At 48.5% G+C, this 19,416-nt stretch overlaps 1 protein-coding gene across 1 annotated transcript; it reads left to right on the plus strand.

Moving 5' to 3' along the window:
• The first annotated feature begins 1,983 nt into the window (after positions 1–1,983).
• Positions 1,984–4,627, plus strand: LOC123381402 (complement C3-like). Its single transcript, XM_045042146.1, has 8 exons — positions 1,984–2,135; positions 2,361–2,466; positions 2,557–2,722; positions 3,146–3,235; positions 3,551–3,637; positions 3,726–3,845; positions 3,927–4,059; positions 4,495–4,627. Exons 1-8 carry the CDS (start codon positions 1,984–1,986, stop codon positions 4,625–4,627), a joined length of 987 nt encoding a protein of 328 aa, XP_044898081.1.
• Positions 4,628–19,416: the final 14,789 nt, after the last annotated feature.

A 19,416-nucleotide genomic window follows, 5' to 3' on the forward strand; every position in this document is an offset into this window, starting at 1 on the left:
TCTCTGAGGAGGTGGCATTTGAGCTCAGACACGAAAGAAGGGAGAGAATGAGCCGTGAAGGATCTGAGGGAATAGCATTCCAAGCAGGTGGAATGGAAGGTGCAAAGGCCCGGAGGCAAGAATGAGCTCACCTTGTTTGAAGAGGCCATTGTGCCCACAGAGGAGCAAAGAGTAGGGTTTTAGGAAAAAGAACTGGAGAGGTTATGGGGGCAGATGATGCCAGGACTTGCGGCCATAGTGAGATCACTGGTGTTTGCTGAGTGAAGCGGGAGCCATGGAGTGTTCTGAGAGAGAAGGTTGGCACAGGCTCCCTCTGGCACAGACTGTAGAAGACAATGGGAGAAACTGGGGGACAAGGGAGGAAGCGACTGCACCGGTCCTGTGGGAGACGATGGGGGCTGAAGCGGGGTAGGGGATGTGGAGATGACCAGAAATGGGATTCTGGAGTTCCTAGTCTGGGTGGGGTACCAAGAAGGAAGAGACAGGACTTCGCCAGTGGGAACTCAATGTGGGGATGAGGGGAATGAGCCTCCCCAGCCCCAGGACTTTCAGGTACTGAGGTGACCAAGGATTTGGTTTGGGCCACACTTTTTAATAAAAATAAAATAACAATAACAATAATAATAATAGTGGCGGTAGCAATGGGAGTAGTGATGAGAATAATAGTAACTGACAGTTACCAAGAAGTGATAACGCACGATGTTAAGACCTTTGCTCCTATTAACTCATTAAATCCTTGCAGGCTGGCTGGGCTGGGAATATTATGCTCCTCATTTACAGTTTAGGTAACTAAAGCACAGAGAGCTAAAGCACCTTGCCCAAAGTCACACAGCAGAGTCAGGATTTGAACCCAGGAAGCTGTGTTACCCAGCCTCTAAACTCCCGCCTTCTCTCTGCAGATAATAAAAAAGGGGAAGAGACCTTCCAGCTCTGGGCGGAGACAAGGTCAGGGCCCCAGGATCTTGGGCCGGGCAGGAGGAAGGCCTCGCTTCCCAGCATCCAGACCCCTTGCCAGCTCTTCCTGCATACTGAATGGAGGGTGGGAACCAGCCAGGCTTGCTTTTCCGTGCATGCCCCCTCAGCCTGCCTCCCATCCTGCCCTCCCTTCCCCTCCCATGCTTGTCTACAATACTGCTGCCCAGTCCTGTCCCCCAGCCTTCCCTGTCCCGGGATGCTGGACTCCGCCACCGTGAACGTGCTCCACGTCCCGGATGCCCAGAACTGGTTCCAAGCCTGCCGCCTCCCCATCCCCATCTTCTCCAGACACCCCAGCCCTCACCCCAGTCCTGCCCTTTCCCTCAAATGCCCTCACCCAGATCTGCCCCAGATAAAAACACGGGTTGAGCTCTGTTCTAGGAACTGAGGGCACAGCCGTGAGCAAGGCAGCCCCTCTCTGCCTGATGGAGCTCACAGCCTATCAGGGGAGACAGACAATCACCATATAATCATCCAGAATCAATTTAGAATGACAGCTGTGATTAAATATGGCCAAGGAGAGGTCTACAGAGGCACAGGAGGGCAAATTAGAGAATGACAAGGTGCATGAGTGGGAGAAGGCTTCCCAGAGGGAGGGAGGGATCAGTGGAAATTGCAAAGATGGAAGTAGGATGTTTCAGGGCAGAGAGAGAGAGAGGAATGAGGACTCCAGGCTGAGAGAACAGCATATGCCAAGGTCCAGGGGCAGGAGAGAGATGCTTAAGAGCAATCACATGAAGGCTGGGGTGAGAGGGGGTGAAGTGGATGGATGAGACAAAGCGCCTGCTAAAATTGTTAAGCAAGGAGGCAACACACGAGACTCCTGTTCGCTAAACTGTATGCTTCTAGGGGCAGAGGAGTAGCGGGGAGACCCAGGAGGAGGCTACTGACTGCATTCATCCAGGCCTGAGATGATGGCAGGGGGAGCATGGGGGGAGAGGAAGGAGGAGAGTGAAGAAAGACTGGAGCTGTGAAATCCCCAGGTTCCAGGGAAATCGAGAGGCCACAATGAGCATCATGGAGGTCTCCCTGCTCACTGGCTTCTACCCCAACCAGAATGACCTCAAACAGGTAACGGAGGTCCCACCTGCCGAACAGGGTGGGAATGCCCTAGCAACATCCCACAGTCCCCGTGTGGGCACGGGGGTCAAGGCCCCAAGGTTAGTGCCCCGTGGTCAGTAGCCATGGTCACTTCTGATTGTCTCCCTGCATGACCTTAGGCAAGGCCTTGCCCTGATGGGGCCTCCGTTTCCCTGACACTGGCGTTGATGGGACAAGGGCTGGGAGCTCTGAGAGTTACTTCACACTGACTAGAGCTCCTAGAGCTGGGGACCTCCGGGCAGTGGGAAGCGGGTTGGAGGGGGGGTGTCTCTGCCAACCTGCAGGCCTCACCCTGTGCCCCAGCTGACAAGCAACGTGGAGATGTACGCCTTCCAGTGTGAGACCAAGACGAGCTACAGCGACAGCACCGTTGTCCTCTACCTGGAGAAGGTGAGGAAGCCTGGGTGTCCTCCTCCAGGGGCCCGTGGGCCACCCGGTGGGCGGAGTATCCACGGTCAGCACCTTGGGTAGTGTTGCCAGAGAGCCATGCAGTCTGAGGTCAGCTCCTCAGGCCGCAAGGTCACGTCGTCACTGGTTATGGCCAAGGCCCTGTGGTCAGTGCCCCGTGGTCAGTGGCTCAGACAGGATTCCCTTCCCCGGTTCCTGCAGGCCGCCCAGGTCACCGTATACGACTACTACCAGCCTTGTAAGCAGGGATCTGGGGGTGCACAGGTATCCCCCAAGAGGACTGAGAAGAACAGGGCCAGGAGGAAAGGATGAGGGGCGGGGCCAAGACGGGGGTTTGAGGCGTGGCCCAGAGGGGGCTGGGCACTGGGGCAGCAAGAAGGTTGCTAAAAGGGACCGAGAGGGATGTGGTGATAAGGGGCGTGGCCTTCCTGCGTAGTCAGAGTTGTGCGGAGTCTGGAAGGGGATGGGACGGAGAAGTGACCGGGCAAGGCCCACAGGGCGAGAAGGGAGGAGTCTTCAAGGGGGAGGGGCCTGAGGAGAGAATGACTGGGCAGGGCCAGGTGGGGAGAGGGGCGGGGCTTAGGGGGCGGAGCCAGGCGGTGACCCGGCCCCCAGGAAGGCGAGCCCAAGCCAACCCCCCAACAGTTCGTCCCTCTTTCAGCTCGGAGGTGCGGCTCTCGCTTCAACCTGCCCACAGAGCACTCTTCCATGCGCAAGATCTGTCACCAAGATGTGTGCAGATGTGCGGAGGGTGAGGTCCTGGAGACGCCGAGGCCGGGGCTGCCAGGCTAGGGATCCAGGAGCCCTGCATCACCTCCTGGCTGTCTCTTAGGGCTGAGTTTAGACCGAGAGAGATGGTGAGATAGGAAGACAGAGAAAAGGAGACCCAGAGACAGAGACTGTCACATACGCTCAGGCACAGCCAAAAATGGAGCGAGACATAAAGAGACTCAGATGGGAGAAAGAGACCAGAAGGAGAGCGGGAGGAAGACAGAGAGCACCCTACAGACCGGGGTGGGGGGGGAAGCCCCCTCCCTCGGTGCAGCCCGAGCCGCTGACCTTCCAGAACGGTGCCCATCTCTGAGGAAGGACAGCGCCCTACTGAGACAGGAGGAGCTCCAGGCGGCAGCCTGTGAGGCAGGCATGGACTTCGGTGAGTGTGGGAAGTGGCGGGGGGACAGGAGGAGGTCCACCTGCGGCCCAGATGCCAACGGGACACCCTCCTGCCCTCGCTTTCCCAGTGTACAAGGTCAAGCTGGAGTCTGTGAAGGCCTCCACCTCCAATCCCTGCATCTACTACAACGTGAAACCCCAAGCCATCATCAAGAGTGTTGTATGTCGGATGGGGCAGAAGAGGCAGGGTGGGGTTCTACCCCAAGGGTCCCAGTGGGGGAAGGAGCCAGGCCTGTGTACATTCTCACCCCGGGTTTTCTCTCCTCCAGGTACAGACTCTGCCCTGGCCCTCGCCAGGAGGAAATTCGTCTCTCATGACACCTGCCATGACTCCCTGGGGCTGCAAGAACGGGAGACATACATCATGGGCCACACATCAGACCTGTGGAGAGTCCAGTCTCAGTACGTGGGGGACTGCTGCTGTCCCAGGACTCAGGCATGGTCCCCTTTCCCCATCCTGGCCCAGTCCCTGGTGTCAACACCTCCTATTAGCACATGTCACCCAACAGCAGGAGTCCTGGGTTTCGAGGCTGCCCTGAAGGGAGGTGCAGACTGTGCACTGAACAATGCCGGGGAACACCATTCACAAGGAGATGTTGCTGATGTAGACATAGATTCGGCTTTCCAATAGGGGGCCATAAGGACTCAGAGGAAGGGGTGCCTTTTCTGATCCCCAGCCATGTGGAGGCTGTGGGACCCAAGAGGGCCCGCTGGAGTGGACATACAACCTGTGGCTGTGGGAGGCTGCCAGTCAGGACAGAGGAGCCAGGCAGGGAGGGCTCCACGCCCCCAGGGCACCAGGCTCTCCTCACCCCCCTTGCCATCTCTCACCCACAGTTACATCTGTGTCCTGGGCAAGGAGACATTCCTCATGAATTGGCCAGCGGAAGGGGATGTGGGCAAGAAGGAATTGCTGGACCAGCTGGAAGGATTTTCAGAATATATGAGCACACGTGGCCGTGAGTCCTAAGACTCTGAGGTGCCTGCTGCCCTCAGGTGGTTGTTCCAAGCAGGCCCAGGCCACTGGGCTTAACCCCAAATAAAGAGCATGGAGTATCACACCCAAACTCCATACATTTATCCCTGCTCAACATTCATCGGAGGCCCCGCACAACCTGCCCTACGATCGCGTGGACCCGCCTCTTCCCTCTCCCTCCTACTCCATTTCAATCACACTGGCCTCCTTTGGGTCCTTCCAACACCTACATTGATTCCCACCTCAGGGCCTTTGCACTCACTGTTCCCTCCACCAACTACACCCTTCCTCCAGATATCTGCATTGACTGAACCCTTCCCTTATTTGGACTCTGTTTAAATGTCACTTCTGGGGCACCTGAGTGGCTCAGGTGATTAAGCTTCTGACTTGATTTCAGCTCGGGTCATGATCTCGTGGTTCATGAGTTCAAGCCCCGCTTCGGGCTCCATGCTGACAGTGCAGAGCCTGCTTGGGATTCTCTCCCCCTCTCCCTCTTTCTCTGCCTCTCTCCCACTCTCACGCACATGTTCTCTCTCTCTCTCTCTCTCTCTCTCTCTCTCAAAATAAACAAACAAACTCTTTTTAAAAGTCACTTCCTCAAAGATACTTGCTTTAATGACATATCTAAAATAGACCCCCTTCTGTCACTCTCTCTCCACTTACCCTGTTTCGTTCTCTCAACAACACCTATAAATATATCGCGTGTAACAGTTATTGGTTTGATTGTTAAATAGGCATTTCTCCTGCCTTACAGTGTCAGCTCCTTAAAACCAGGGGTCATGTCTGTCTTGTTCACTGCGATATTCTCAGTTCCTACAGCAAGTGCTGGAACAGAGTAGGTGCTCACGAAATGATTATCTAATGAATGCATCAGTTGATGGATGAATTTGGTGCCCATGCTGTACCTGGTCCTGACTGAAGGTTAGATGGGGAGCCCCAGGCAACTGGGGAGCTAAGACAAGGGGCAGGGGAAAGCGAATAAGTTTTATCAATGTGGCCTGGGATGGGACTGAAAGCTCTGCCAAGCCAAGGCAGCAACCCACGTGGCTCCAGGAACCCCCAAGAGTGCTAGAGGGACTGCAAGGCATCCAGAATGCCTTGGTCTTGGTGTGTCAATGAGGGACTGAGATGAGAAGGAGAACCAGAAAGGCGGGCCTGGGGGGCTGCTGGGTGAGCTGACTTCATAAAAGGTTTGAAATACCAGGCTAGAGGGCTTGGTCATTATCAAGGGTAGTAGGGAGTCATGGAAGATATTTGAGCAGGAGAGGAACTGACCAGCCCAGCTGGTTGATGGGTGAAAACTGAGTTGATGGCAGGAAATCTGGGGAGGAGGCTGGAGCTGTGGGGCCACAAGAGAGCATGGTGGCAACTGCCTGAGTTCAAATTCTGCTTCCACTTCTTCCTGACTGTGTGACCTTAGCATGATTACTCACCTCTCTTTGCTTTGGTTTCCTCATCTTTTTTTTTTTTTAATGTTTATTTATTTTGAGAGAGAGAGAGAGCATGCGTGCAGGGGAGGGGCAGAGGGAGAGAGAAAATCCCAAGCAGGCTCCATGCTCAGCATGAGGCTCGATCTCACGACTGAGGCATGACCTGAGCCAAAACCAAGAGTCGGACATTCAACCGACTGAGCCACCCAGGCACCCCGGGTTTCCTCATCTTTAATTACTTCCCAGAGAGTAATTGTGAGTGCCAGTGTATAGTTAACAGTCAATAAATGTTCACTGGCCTTTCAGTGAGGAAGACAAGAGGCCATGGGAGAGAGTGGAGTGGCTAGAATCCACAGGTTAGAGAGAAAAGCAGGTCAAACAACTTCTGCTCAAAGCCCTCCCAAGCTCCTATCACTCAGACACCAAAGCCCTCAAGGTGCTGCATTGTGGCCCCATCACCTCCCTGACCCCCTGGCCCCCCATTCTCCACCCCACTCACCCCAGCCACACTGGCTCCCCCCATGGTTCCCCAAAACTCCTAGCTCTTCCTTGCCTCTGGGCTTTTGCATAAGCTGTTCCTTCTGCCCAAACACCTTTCCCATGACTTCTTTCTCTTCATCCTTCTAATCTCCACTCAGAGAGGCCTGCCCCAGCCACCCCGGCTAGCTGAAATTGGACCTTTATCTCTCCCCCCAACCTGTTCGGTTCCTTCCGGGTAGATGCTACAAGGCATAATGCAGGGGAGGGGCAGGGGAGGGGCATTGACACACCAAGATCAAGCCATTCTGGATGCCTTGCAGTCCCTCTAGCACTGGGTTCTTAACTTACGGCTTTGTCGTCTGTCTCCCCTACTGGGCTGGGAGTCCCAGGAGAGCAGAAAGGATGTCTGTCCTAATCACAAATATAACTGCAGCAGCTCGCACAAGGCCCAGCACATAGTAGGTGCTCATTTTGTTGAATTAATGACTGAATACACGAAAGAGTGAGAGAGAAGAAAGGAGGAGGGGGGAAGGGAGAAGGTAAAGGAAAGAAGAAGGAAGGAAGGAAGGAAGCCAGCAAGGAGGAAGCTCAGTTCATGGCTTGTTTCTGTACAGCCCTCAAGCTAAGAATTTTTTTTTTTTACATTTTCAAAGAGTTAAAAGAAGAAGAAGAATGTATAACAGAGATTGTATGTGACCTGAACAGCCTAAAATATTTATTATCTTGTCCTCTAGGGGGGGAAAAAGTGCCTACCCCTGAATGAGTCCCTTAGTTATCTATTGCTATGAAACAAATTACCCCAAAGCTTAGAGGCTTAAATGGTACGTGTTATCATTCACAGTTTTGGTGGGTTGGGAATCCACAGGGAGCCAGTGAGCTGCACGATTTGGGCTTAGGGGTCTCTCACAAGATTGCAATTAAAATGTCAGGTGGGGCTGTTGTCATCTGAAAGTTCGGCTGAGGCTGGAGGAGCCACCTCCAAGGTAGCTCCCTCACGTAGCTGGCAAGCTGCTGGTGGCTCTTGATGGAAGGACTCAATCCCCGGCCGTGTGCACCTCTTCACAAGGTTGCTTGCGCGTCCTCATGAGATGGCAGCTGGCTTTCCCCAGAGTGAGCGATCAGAGAGAAAGCGCAAGGAGGAAGCCACAGTGCCTTTAAAGATCCAGCCTCGGAAACTGTACAGCATCATTTCCACAACATTCTATTGGTCACACGAGCCAACACGATTCAGCGAGGACAAGGACTACAAAGGGCATGACTCTCAGGGGTCCCTGGAGGCCATCTTGCAGGCTACCAACCACCGACAATTAGTGACAGAGTTTGGGATTTGAGCCCCAGCAATCTGGTTCCAGAGTCTATGCACTCAACACCATGTGCAAAGCAATCTGGTTCCAGAGTCTATGCACTCAACACCATGCGCAGATGTCTCTTGATGGCAAAGGATGGGCCCATTTTTTAAACAGGGTTCATTTTTTAGATAAGTGTTAAAGTTGCAGAACAATTGAGAAGACAGTACAGAGAGAGTTTGTATATACCTCTGTAGTTTTCCTATTATTAACACCTTATGTTACTATGATACATTTGTTATAATTAGCAAACCAAAATTGTTACATTTTTGTTCCCTGAAATCCACAGTTTAGATTTCCTTAGTTCTCCCCCAATGTCCATTTTCTGTTCCAAGACCTCATCCAGGACACCAGATTACATTTACCCATCATGGCTCCTTGGGCTCCTCTTGGTTGCGACAATATCTCTGGCTTCTTGGCTTTTGTGTCCCTAACAGCTTCGAGAGAACATTGGGCAGGGAGATTGCGTGATGACCCCTTGTTGGGATGTATCTGATGTTCTCTCATGATTAGAATTGTGGGGTTATAGGAGGAATATTGCAGAAGTGAAATGCCATTTTCACATCATATTAAGGGTATATAAATCAACATGATTCATGACTAATGATGTTGACCTTGGTCAACTGGCTGAAGGAGTGTTTGTCAGGTTTCTCCTCTTTAAAGTCCTATCCCTGCTCCCTTTTCCATGAGGCGGTCTTTAGAGAAAAGCCTCTCTACCAGTCAATACTATGGGGAAGTTATGTTCCCCTTGCTTGAGAGCAGAATATCTACATAAATTATTTGGAATTCTTCTGCACAGGATACTAGTCTCTTCTCCCCCATGTATTAATTTATTCAATTGGACTAATTGGATTATAACCCAATACTACTTGATTTTTTTTTTCAACGTTCATCTATCCTTGGGACAGAGAGAGACAGAGCATGAACGGGGGAGGGGCAGAGAGAGAGGGAGACACAGAATCGGAAACAGGCTCCAGGCTCTGAGCCATCAGCCCAGAGCCCGACGCGGGGCTCGAACCCACGGACCGCGAGATCGTGACCTGGCTGAAGTCGGACGCTCAACCGACTGCGCCACCCAGGCGCCCCCCTACTTGATTTTTTAAAGTTTATTCATTTTGAGAGAGCGAGAGCATGTGCAGGGGAGGGACAGAGAGAGGGTGAGAGAGAATCCCAGGCAGGCTCTGTGCTGTCAGCGCAGAGCCCGACATGGGGCTGGATCTCACAAACTGTGGGATCGTGACCTGACCCAAAACCAAGAGTCAGACACTTAACTGACTGAGTCACCCAAGCACCCCAATACTACTCGATTTTTTTGCTCAAAGTATTCTCTTTGGGGCATGGGGAGATCTTTCAGGCGGCTCCTTGTAAGTAAATTTAAACTTTCACATGTACTACTAAATTAGATCCTCATAGCGTTGGCAGTATATATTTTCACTGCACCATAGATTGAGGTCTCTATTTTTTACTGAGCTGAAATTCACATAACATAAAATCAACCATTTTAAACTGTATAATTCAGTGGCACTTAATATATTTACAATATTTGGCAATCACCACCTCTCTTGAGTTTCAAAATGTTTTTCATCACTCCAGAGAAACACTGTTTCCATTAAGTAATCACTCTCCATGTCCCTCTACCTCCCATCCCCTGGTAACCACTAATCTGCTTTCTGTCCCTATGGATTTGCCTATTCTGGATATATCATAAAAGGGAATCAGGCAATATGCAGCCTTTTATTTCTAGCTTCTTTCACTTGGCATGTTTCCAATGTTCTTTGTTCTTTGTCTCTTTTATGGCTGAATAATATTCCATTGTATGGATACACAGTATTTTGTTTGTCCATTCATCTGTCCATAGACATTTGGGTCATTTCCACCTTTTGACTGTTGTAAATAATGCTGCTGTGAACACTGATGTGCAAATACCTGCTTGAGTCTTCTAATCCCTGAACATATCCTGGGATAGATCCCACTTGGCCATGGCATACAACCTACTTAATGTGAGGTTGGATTCAGTTTGCTAGTTTTATTTATCTACTAGCCCCTGTTCTCCTGGTTACCTGCCAGCTCCTGGGTGAGAGTTGCCCCGAAGGGCATTAACAGCTGCACATGCTGAGAACCAAGGAGACGCTGAAGGAGAGAATAGAAAAATTCATATGCCCTCTTGAGGGAGCAATTTGCATTGCATGGAATTGTCCATAACAGGTGCAATTGAAACCCACGTAGACCAAGGAAATGGAAAGCAGGGCACTAAAAGGTTACACATACAAGCATAACCTAGATACAGATACGTATCTACCTATGCGCATATATAAACATGCAATTCCTCTCTCTGAGGCTGCATGAAGTTCCAACCCTACTTTTCTCTGCACATTTCTTTCATTCTTAAATCATGTCCATCACACATGAACAGTGTAGATTTAAAAATTAGTAAAGGTTGTTAGCTTAATCACAGAAACCAAACAACTCTGGCTAATTTAGCGAGAAAGTTTTATTTAAGAGTACTCAGGAGCTGGGCGCCTGGCTGGCTCAGTAGATGGAGCATGGTGGCTCTTGATCTCAGGGCTGTAAGTTCGAGCCCCACACTGGGTGTAGAGATTACTTTAAAATATATACAAAAAAAAATTTTAAAGAATAAAAAAGAATACCTAGGAGCAACAGCGAGCAAATTAGGCAAGAGACGCAGGCAAAGGAGGGGGCAACCGCTCCAAAAGCAAAGCCTACTGCGCGCTCCACTGCCCTGCAGAACGACCAGGAGAAGGACCAAGGATGTGTATCCAGAACCCTCTCGCTGCAGACCTCGCTGCCCAACCCATCACCTACGTGACGAAGGCCTTCGACTTCCTCGTGCACTGAACCGTGACCCTCGTGAGTCTGAGAGCCGCAGCATGCAAAGTACAGGTATTACCGCTTGCACGGGGAATTCTGCGGGGGGCGGGGCGGGGCTGAGTTACCAGCAAAAGGAAGTCTGGTGCGCGTTTGAAGCAGAGATGTAACGGACAAGAAACTACCAAGTCAATCGTGAACTTGACAACATCACCCACGAAAGGCTGACAGCCTGTCCCCAGAGGGAAGGCGAGAGCTACAGGCAGAATTGTCCAAGCAGCTGAAGCAGTGCATCCGGGTGGCCCAAGGCCTCCCAGGGCTCCAGGGCTACCTTGGGACCCATTATTCTGCCAGGAAGCGCCTGGCAAAGCAGAAGCAGGGCATGCTGGCAAAGGGGAAAGCAGCTAATAAGGCCGCTGCCGAAGGCAGCTCCTCCAGTGCCCTCAAATGACTACTACCATTACTGAAATAAAAAGTAATAAAACCTGAAGAAAAAATAACAACGCGGGAGAAATAGACAAAATACCCACACAACGAATACTATTCGGCGGTTAAAAAGAAAAGAAAAGGAAAAGGAAAAAAAAAACCCTGCAGTACTGATACGCTACATAGATGAACCTCGAAAATGTTCTGAGTGAGGGGCACCTGGGTGATTCAGTCCATTAAGCTCCAGACTTCAGCTCAGGTCGTGATCCCGTGGTTCGTGAGTTCAAGCCCCACATCAGGCTCTGTGCTGATAACTCAAAGCCTGGAGCCTGCTTCGGATTCTGGGTGTGTGTCTCTCTCTGCCCCTCCCCCGCTCACGCTCTGTCTCTCCGTCTCTCTCAAAAATAAATAAACATTTTTAAAAATCAAAATAAATAAATAAATAAATAAATGAAAAGTGCTTATCTGTGGGGGCACCTGGCTGGCTCAGTTGGTGGTACATGCGACTCTTGATCTCAGGGTTATGAGGTCAAGTCATACATTGGGTGTGGAGATTACTTAAAAATAAAAATAAATAAATAACAAGTCCCTATATGTTACAGAGACATATGCAGTCAAATACTCTACCCCTGAGCTCTACCCCCCTCAGTAGAGAAACATATGAAATATTGATAGATGAAATCATAGGATGACTTAGGATTTCTTTAAAATACTCCAGCCCATGGGGCACCTGGGTGGCTCAGTGGGTTAAGTGTCCGACTTTGGCTCAGGTCACGACCTCAAAGTTCATGAGTTCAAGCCCCGCGTAGGGCTCTGTGCTGACAGCTCAGAGCCTGGAGCCTGCTTTGGATTCTGTCTCCCTCTTTCTCTGCCCCTCCCTTTCTTGCTCTCTCTCTCTCTCTCTCTCTCTCTCTCAAAAATAAACATTAAAAAAAATTTTCTAATACTCCAGCCCAGGGGTTCTGGCTCTCATCAGGATGGAAGGAGCAGTCTACCCCGTCTCACCCATGAATGTACAGAACAGCTATCTGAGGACTCTGAAGAAAAGATGGATTAAGAGAATGTAAGGACAAGCCACAAATGGGAGAAAATATTTGCAAAACGCAACTCCAGTAAAGGACTTGTATCCGAAATATACAGAGGATCAAAGAATTCTTAAGATTCAATGATAAGAGGGGTGCCTGAGTGGCTCAGTCCATTAAGCTTCTGACTCTTGATTTCGGCTCAGGTCACGAGGTCACGGTTGGTAAGATGAAGCCTGGAGGCAGGGTCCACGCTGGCAGCACGGACTCTCCCTCTCTCTCTCTCTCTCTCAAAAGAAATAAGTAAATAAACTTAAAACAAACAAACAACAAAGAATGGGTAAAATCCAAACCACTGACAATAGCGGGGTGCCTGGGTGGCTCAGTCGGTTGAGCGTCTGACTTCGGCTCAGGTCATGATCTCGCGGCCCGTGAGTTCGAGCCCCGCGTCGGGCTCTGTGCTGACAGCTCGGAGCCTGGAGCCTGCTTCAGATTCTGTATCTTCCTCTCTCTCTGCCCCTCTCCTGCTCACACTCTGTCTCTCTCTCTCTCTCTTTCAAAGACAAATAAACATTTGAAAAAATTAAAAATAATATAAAATTTAAAAAGACGTGGAGGAAACAAGTGGAAGAAACCATACGAAAAGGTTATGCACCGTATGATTCCAACGAGGTGACTTCCTGGAAAAGACGAAACTATAGAGACAGTGGAAAGATCATTGGCTGCCAGGGGTTGGTGAGGGTAGATGGAAAGGGATGCCTAGGTGGAGCACAGGGTTTTTTTAGGACAATGAAACTATTCTGCATGATCCTGTAGGGGTGGATACATGACATTATGCATTTGGCCAAACCCACAGAACTATACAACACGAATAGTGAAGCCTAATGTAAATCATGGACTTTACTTAATAATAATGCATTTGTTTTGGTTCATCTATTATAACAAGTATACCATAAAAATGCAAGATGTTAATAATAGGAGAAACTGGGGTAGGGGAAGGGTACATGGGAAGCCTCTGTATTCTCTGCCCAATTTTTCTGTAAACTATAAATGCTCTAAAAAAATTAAGTCTATTTTTTTGAGAGAGAGAAGAGGGGCTTACCCAGGGCTCGTGTTGTTTTTTTTTAACCCAAAGTGGGGCACGTATTCACCCAAAGTGGGGCTCGAGCTCACCCGTTATGGGACTAGAACTCATGAACTGTGAAATCATGACCCGAGCGGAAGTCAATCACAACTGAGCCACCCAGGTGCCCAAGTCTTTTTTTTTTTTTTTTTTTTTTTTTTTTTAAGGAAATGGTAGCAGTCTGGATGAGGAAGGAAACCACAACTCAAAACTCAAATTGCCACTAAACCAGCAATGATTTTGTCATTATTTTCCTCTGGTATTTCCCAGCCTAGACTTAAAGGCAGCCCAAAACTCAGAACTACTCACTAGGAGAAGACAAAAAGAATTCTTTACACACACACACACACACACACACACACACACAAATGCAAAAAAAAAAAAAATCCTGGTCTGATGAGCAGGCAAGGAAGACCTATAGGTCATACAGAATGGGTGCTGCACACACAGGATAGATCCAAACAGCACTGCAATGGCTTTGAAAACCAGACTGATATTAGAACCACATCTTGGAGAAAGTGGGTTGAAACTTGCAACCTGAACCTGAATTGCTTGCCTGCCTGCCCAAACAAAATATCAACATTCTCCATAGGATTTAAACAAGATCCAGCATATCACAATTTAACATTGTGTTATATATAATATCCAAAATTTCCAGAATTCAATCCAAAATTACTCAACATATGAGCACGTGCGACATCCCTAACCACGCACAAAGGAAAAGAAAATCATATGGCAACCCTAAAATGATGCAGATGTTAGAATTATCAAATACTTTATTTTTTAATTTTTTTAAGTTTATTTACTTGAGAGAGAGAGAGAGAGAGAGTACAAGCGGAGGAAGGGCAGAGAGAAGGAGAGACAGAATCCCAAGAAGGTTCTGCATCATCAGCACAGAGCCCGATGTGGGGCTCAAACTCATGAACCGTGAGATCACAACCTGAGCCGAGATCAAGAGTCAGACACTTAACCGACTGCAACACCCAGGCGCCCCTAGAATTATCAAATACTTTAAAGCAGTTGTTATAACTATACCTGAGAAGTAAGGGCAAACACTCTTGAACTAACAGAAACAGACTAAAGCCTCAATAGAGAAATAGTTGTTTAGAAAACGAACCACATAAAGGAAAAGAAAAAGAACCACATGGAAATCTTGAAACCAACAATAACCAAAATCAATAATTCACTGGATGGGCTAAGGAGCAGGATGGAGATCGAAAAGGAAAGAGGCAATGAACTGAGGGTAGGGCACTAGAGAGTAGCCAATCTCAACAACAGAGCTGTGGGATAATGTTAAAAGGTCCAAGACTCCTGTCATCAGAGTTCCAGAAAAAGAGGGGAAAGAATTGCGGCGCAGAAAAAAATGTTTGAAGAAGTAACGGCTGAAAACTCCCCGGAGGGGTGAAAGATACAAGCCTACAGCTCCTGGAGGGCAGAGATGTTTGTCTATGTTCCTCACTCCCAGAGCAACGCCTGGCATTCGGCATTTAGTGAATGGACAAGACCCCCGTGATGTGCGGGAGCATCTCCAATAGACCCAGGGTGGGCATTTGGGAAATTGCCTTGGAATAAGCTGCCAGTGAGCTTCTGATGCTCCAGGAAGTTTGAGAACTCGTAGCTCAGCTCTTCCTCCTTCTCTCACCCAACTCCATGCTAAAGCTTCTTGCACCCCACATAACACCTCCTTCTGGAACATTGGCCAGATGCTCCCTCCTCCGCCAGCCTGGACGTACATATGGAGCATTATGGTAGTTTTCTTGAGGCCCCTAGGGACCCCTTGAAGGCAGAGTGGGTATCTCCAGTGTGGCTCATTCTCTCATTTAACCCTACAATAGGCACGAGTGCCATGTTCCCATTTTATGGATGAGCAAACAAAGGGCTTCAGGAGGTTCAGCCATGGGCTCGAGGTCTCCCGTGAGTAAGTGGCAGAGAGCGAGAGGTCTTGGGCTCTGGTCTGAGACTGCATCTTGTAACGAGTCAAAACATACACTTACTGAGCACCTGTTACGTGCAGGCTCTGTTCTAAGCACTGCACATGCACGTTAGCACGCACATTAACACGTTTTCTTCTCCTTGCGACTCTCTGAGATGGGGATAGTCTTCTTCCTGTTTTGTGAGTGAGAAGACAGAGGCACTGAAAGGTTGGTATCTTCCTGGAGTTCCTGGTAACAAAGTTCCTCTTTCAATCCCCAACGCTGTTTGTTCAGATATCCAGACATGTCTGTTTAAGTTCCTGTTTTTCTTTGAATATCACCACGATGAAGTCAGATAGAAACATAAGTAGTTCATTGTTGTGATGAGCACCGAGTGCTGTATAGAGGTGTTCAATCACTATATTGTACACCTGAAGCTAATATGACACTGTATGTTAGCTAACTGGACTTTACATTTGAAAACTTAAAAAAAAAAAGAAAAAGAAAAAGAGGTAGTTCAAAGGACAAAGATCTGGGGAAAATACACATCAGATTTAATGGGAGTTATCCCGGGGCAAGGGCAATGAATTACTGCCCCTTCTTGTATTATTGTTATTATTTTGAATGACACTTGAGGACACCCTAGCAAAAAGATTCCCCAAAAAGCAGACATATAGAAAAGAAAACGTAGGGGGCGCCTGGGTGGCGCAGTCGGTTAAGCGTCCGACTTCAGCCAGGTCACGATCTCGCGGTCCGTGAGTTCGAGCCCCGCGTCAGGCTCTGGGCTGATGGCTCAGAGCCTGGAGCCTGTTTCCGATTCTGTGTCTCCCTCTCTCTCTGCCCCTCCCCCGTTCATGCTCTGTCTCTCTCTGTCCCAAAAATAAATAAAAAACGTTGAAAAAAAAATTTTTTTAAATAAAAAAGAAAAAAAAGAAAAGAAAACGTAGGGGCCCCCCTCGGGAAGCCCCCACCCTTTTCTCCTCCCCAGGAACCAGAACTATCCAGTTTGCTTAAATGTCCTGATGGCTCCTTTCCTCCATGCTTATGGATACCCCAATGGTCACAGACAAAATTATAACTTAAGGTTTTATTTTTCTGTGTAGACAGATTTCCTCTTTCCAAATCAAACATTTCTTAATGCTTAACTTTTTTTTTTTTTTTTTTTTAGAACAAGCACACTATACTTTTGTAATCAGGAAAAGAAAGGGCAAAGTGTCCTGTTTTGGTGCAGAGAGCTAGCCACAGTTTCTGAAATTTCAAAATGGCAACTCTGACGAGATGAAGTCATCTGGGATGGCCCAGAGCTCAGGGTCTGGTGCGGGTACTTCACACACTTTCCCAATACTTTCGCTGTCAGTTTCTGGAACATGGGGTCAATGATTAACCCTTGCGTGTTTCTGCTGCCAGGAACAGAGACAGGGCCACCAGGCAGAGGACTGTCTTCCCACAGCCCACACCTCAGGAAGAACAACATAAACCAAGGTGATATGGAAATAAAAATAGCTACATGCCCCTTGGAATGTTACAATTTGCTTTGTATCCTCTAAGCACAATCCCATGGCATTATAAAGCAAGTTGCATTTACATTTTCTAGCTGTCCCATTAACAAGGTAAAAAGGAACCAGGGAAATTAATTATGATAAGTGTATGTAGCCCAGTATATCCAACACATTATCACTTTAACATGTAACAAGGTAAAAAAAAAAAAAAAAAGCCAGGAACAACGTGGATGGAATAGAGGGTATTATACTAAGTGAAATAAGTCAGAGAGAGACAGATATCATATGATTTCACTCATATGTGGAATTGGAGAAACTCAACAGATGAACATAGGAGAAGGGAAGGAAAAGGAAGATAAACACAGAGAAGGAGGCAAACCATAAGAGACTCTTTAAATACAGAGAACAAACTGAGGGTTGCCGGAGGGAGGTGGGTGGGGGGATGGGTTGGATGGGTGATGGGCATTAAGGAGGGCGCTTTTTGGGATGAGCACTGGGTGTCATATGTAAGCGATGAATCACCGGCTTCTACTCGTGAAGCCAAGAGTACACTGCGTCTAACTTGGATTTAAAAAAAAAAAACAAAACCCAGTGATGTGTTGTTTTACCTAAGTCTTCAAAATCAGTGTGCGTTCACCATTGATAGCACATCTGGATTAGGATCTGCCACATATCAAGAGCTCAGATGCCACATGTGGCCCATGGCAAAGGTCTACATGGCTTATCTAAACTAACTCGTGAAGGGGAGCCTGGGTGGCACAGTCGGTTAAGCGTCTGACTTCAGCCAGGTCACGATCTCGCGGTCTGTGAGTTCGAGCCCCGCGTCAGGCTCTGGGCTGATGGCTCGGAGCCTGGAGCCTGTTTCCGATTCTGTGTCTCCCTCTCTCTCTGCCCCTCCCCCGTTCGTGCTCTGTCTCTCTCTGTCCCAAAAATAAATAAACGTTGAAAAAAAAATTAAACTAACTCGTGAAAACTGTACAACTCTATTCCCCTTTCAGAGATGGGGAAACAGAGTCCCAGAAAGCCTAAGGAAGAGCTAGCCATTGGCTCAAACCCAGACTGGTTCCAAAGCGTGCCCCCCTTGCCCTTTCTACTCTCCGGCCTCAATCCCAGCTTGAAGGAGTGTTGTGGTCAGCAAGCCTGCACTCAAGTCCTGGCAATGTCGCCTACTAGCTGGGTGTCCTGCATATTCTGCTTAGCCACTCTGAAACTCAGATCCTTCATCTGAAAAAGGGACAGTGATGCTGAAGCCAGAAGGTGGAGGGAAGATTGAGTGGCTGAAAGCCCTGAAGATACCACCCCCCCCCCCGAGACCCTGGCACCCAGTGCACCGTGGGTACATCCAGGGAACCTTAGCCACTGCAGTTTTTCCACTTCCTGAAGTCATTTGAGCAGAGCCCCAAGCAAGTTGCCCAACCTTCACACATAAAGCATTCTTGGAAATGTGTTTAAAGCTGATTTCGCAAAACTCAAACAATAGATTTCTGTGCTGTAAAGGACATCACATTTACTAAGGAGTCCGCAAATTATGAAATCTCAAGCTACTTTGCATCTCTTAGGTGTCATTGTCAAAGATGGACTTACATGTAATTTTTAAAGTAATTGGATTTATCTTATTGTGAATTTTTTGGTTCTGCTTACATAAGTGATGAGTGCTTATTGCAAAAAAAAAAAAAAATGCAATTGTTACAGAAATATCCAATGTGGAGAGGCGCTTGGGTGGCTCAGTCAGTTGAGCGTCTGACTTCAGCTCAGGTCACAATCTCAAGGTTTGTGGGTTCAAGCCCTGCATTGGACTCTGTGCTCACAGCTCAGAGCCTGGAGGCTGCTTCGGATCCTGTGTCTCCCTCTCTCTCTGCCCCTCCCCTGCTTGCACTCTGTCTCTCTGTCTCTCTCTCCAAAGTAAATAAACATTAAAAATAATAAAATAATAATTTAAAAAACAGCATGCATAATAATTGGGGTGCCTGGGTGGCTCAGTTAGTTAAGCATCCAACCCTTGATTTTGGCTGAGGTCATGATCTCATGGGTTCATGAGTTCGAGCCCCACATGAGTTCTGCACTGTCAGTGTGGAGCCTGCTTGGGGTTCTCTCTCTCTCTTCTCTCTCTCTCTGTCCCTCCCCCACTCAGGCTCTCTCTCTCTCAAATAAACTGTAAAAAAAAAAAAAAAAAACATGCATAATGCTTTAGTATGTTTTGCCAAAGCGCCCTCCCCAAAGGTTTTACCAACAGATGCCCTTACTAACAGTTTGGAGAGTTCCTTCCCCCCCCCCCCCCCACCTCTGGGCACTGCTAAATTTCTTCATTTGGTAAAACTGGGGGGAAATTGACTAGATTATGAAAAGCACACACATTCTCCCAATAAGGAGGATGGAACTGGAGGGTATTATGCTAAGCGAAATAAGTCAGCCCGAGAAAGACGGACACCTATGATCTTACTCGTATGTGGAATTTAAGAAACGCAACAGATGAACATAGGGGAAGGGAGGGAAAATAAGAAAAACACAGCCATGCTCCAATTGTGTCCGTTTTCTCCACAATTAAATTGGTCACCCAGCTTATGCTCAAAGGCTTACGCCTCAAAGGGTCCGGCTGAAAGTCAAGAGCTTCCCTTCCCTCCACTTCCCCCCCGCCCGCCGCTCACTAAACCCTTGGCCATAGTGGCCTTTAGCTTCCTGTAATGGACAAACCCCTTCCCACCTCATGCGCACGGGTTC

Source organism: Felis catus, chromosome A2 (genome assembly GCF_018350175.1).
Source record: "Felis catus isolate Fca126 chromosome A2, F.catus_Fca126_mat1.0, whole genome shotgun sequence".
Classification (NCBI taxonomy): domain Eukaryota; kingdom Metazoa; phylum Chordata; class Mammalia; order Carnivora; family Felidae; genus Felis; species Felis catus.

Coding starts and splice junctions, on each gene's coding strand:
- LOC123381402 (XM_045042146.1), top strand. CDS start 1,984: ATGAGCATCATGGAGGTCTCCCTGCTCACTGGCTTCTACCCCAACCAG. Junction 3,638..3,725: donor TGAGGCAGGCATGGACTTCG/GTGAGTGTGGGA, acceptor TCGCTTTCCCAG/TGTACAAGGTCAAGCTGGAG. Junction 4,060..4,494: donor CTGTGGAGAGTCCAGTCTCA/GTACGTGGGGGA, acceptor TCTCACCCACAG/TTACATCTGTGTCCTGGGCA.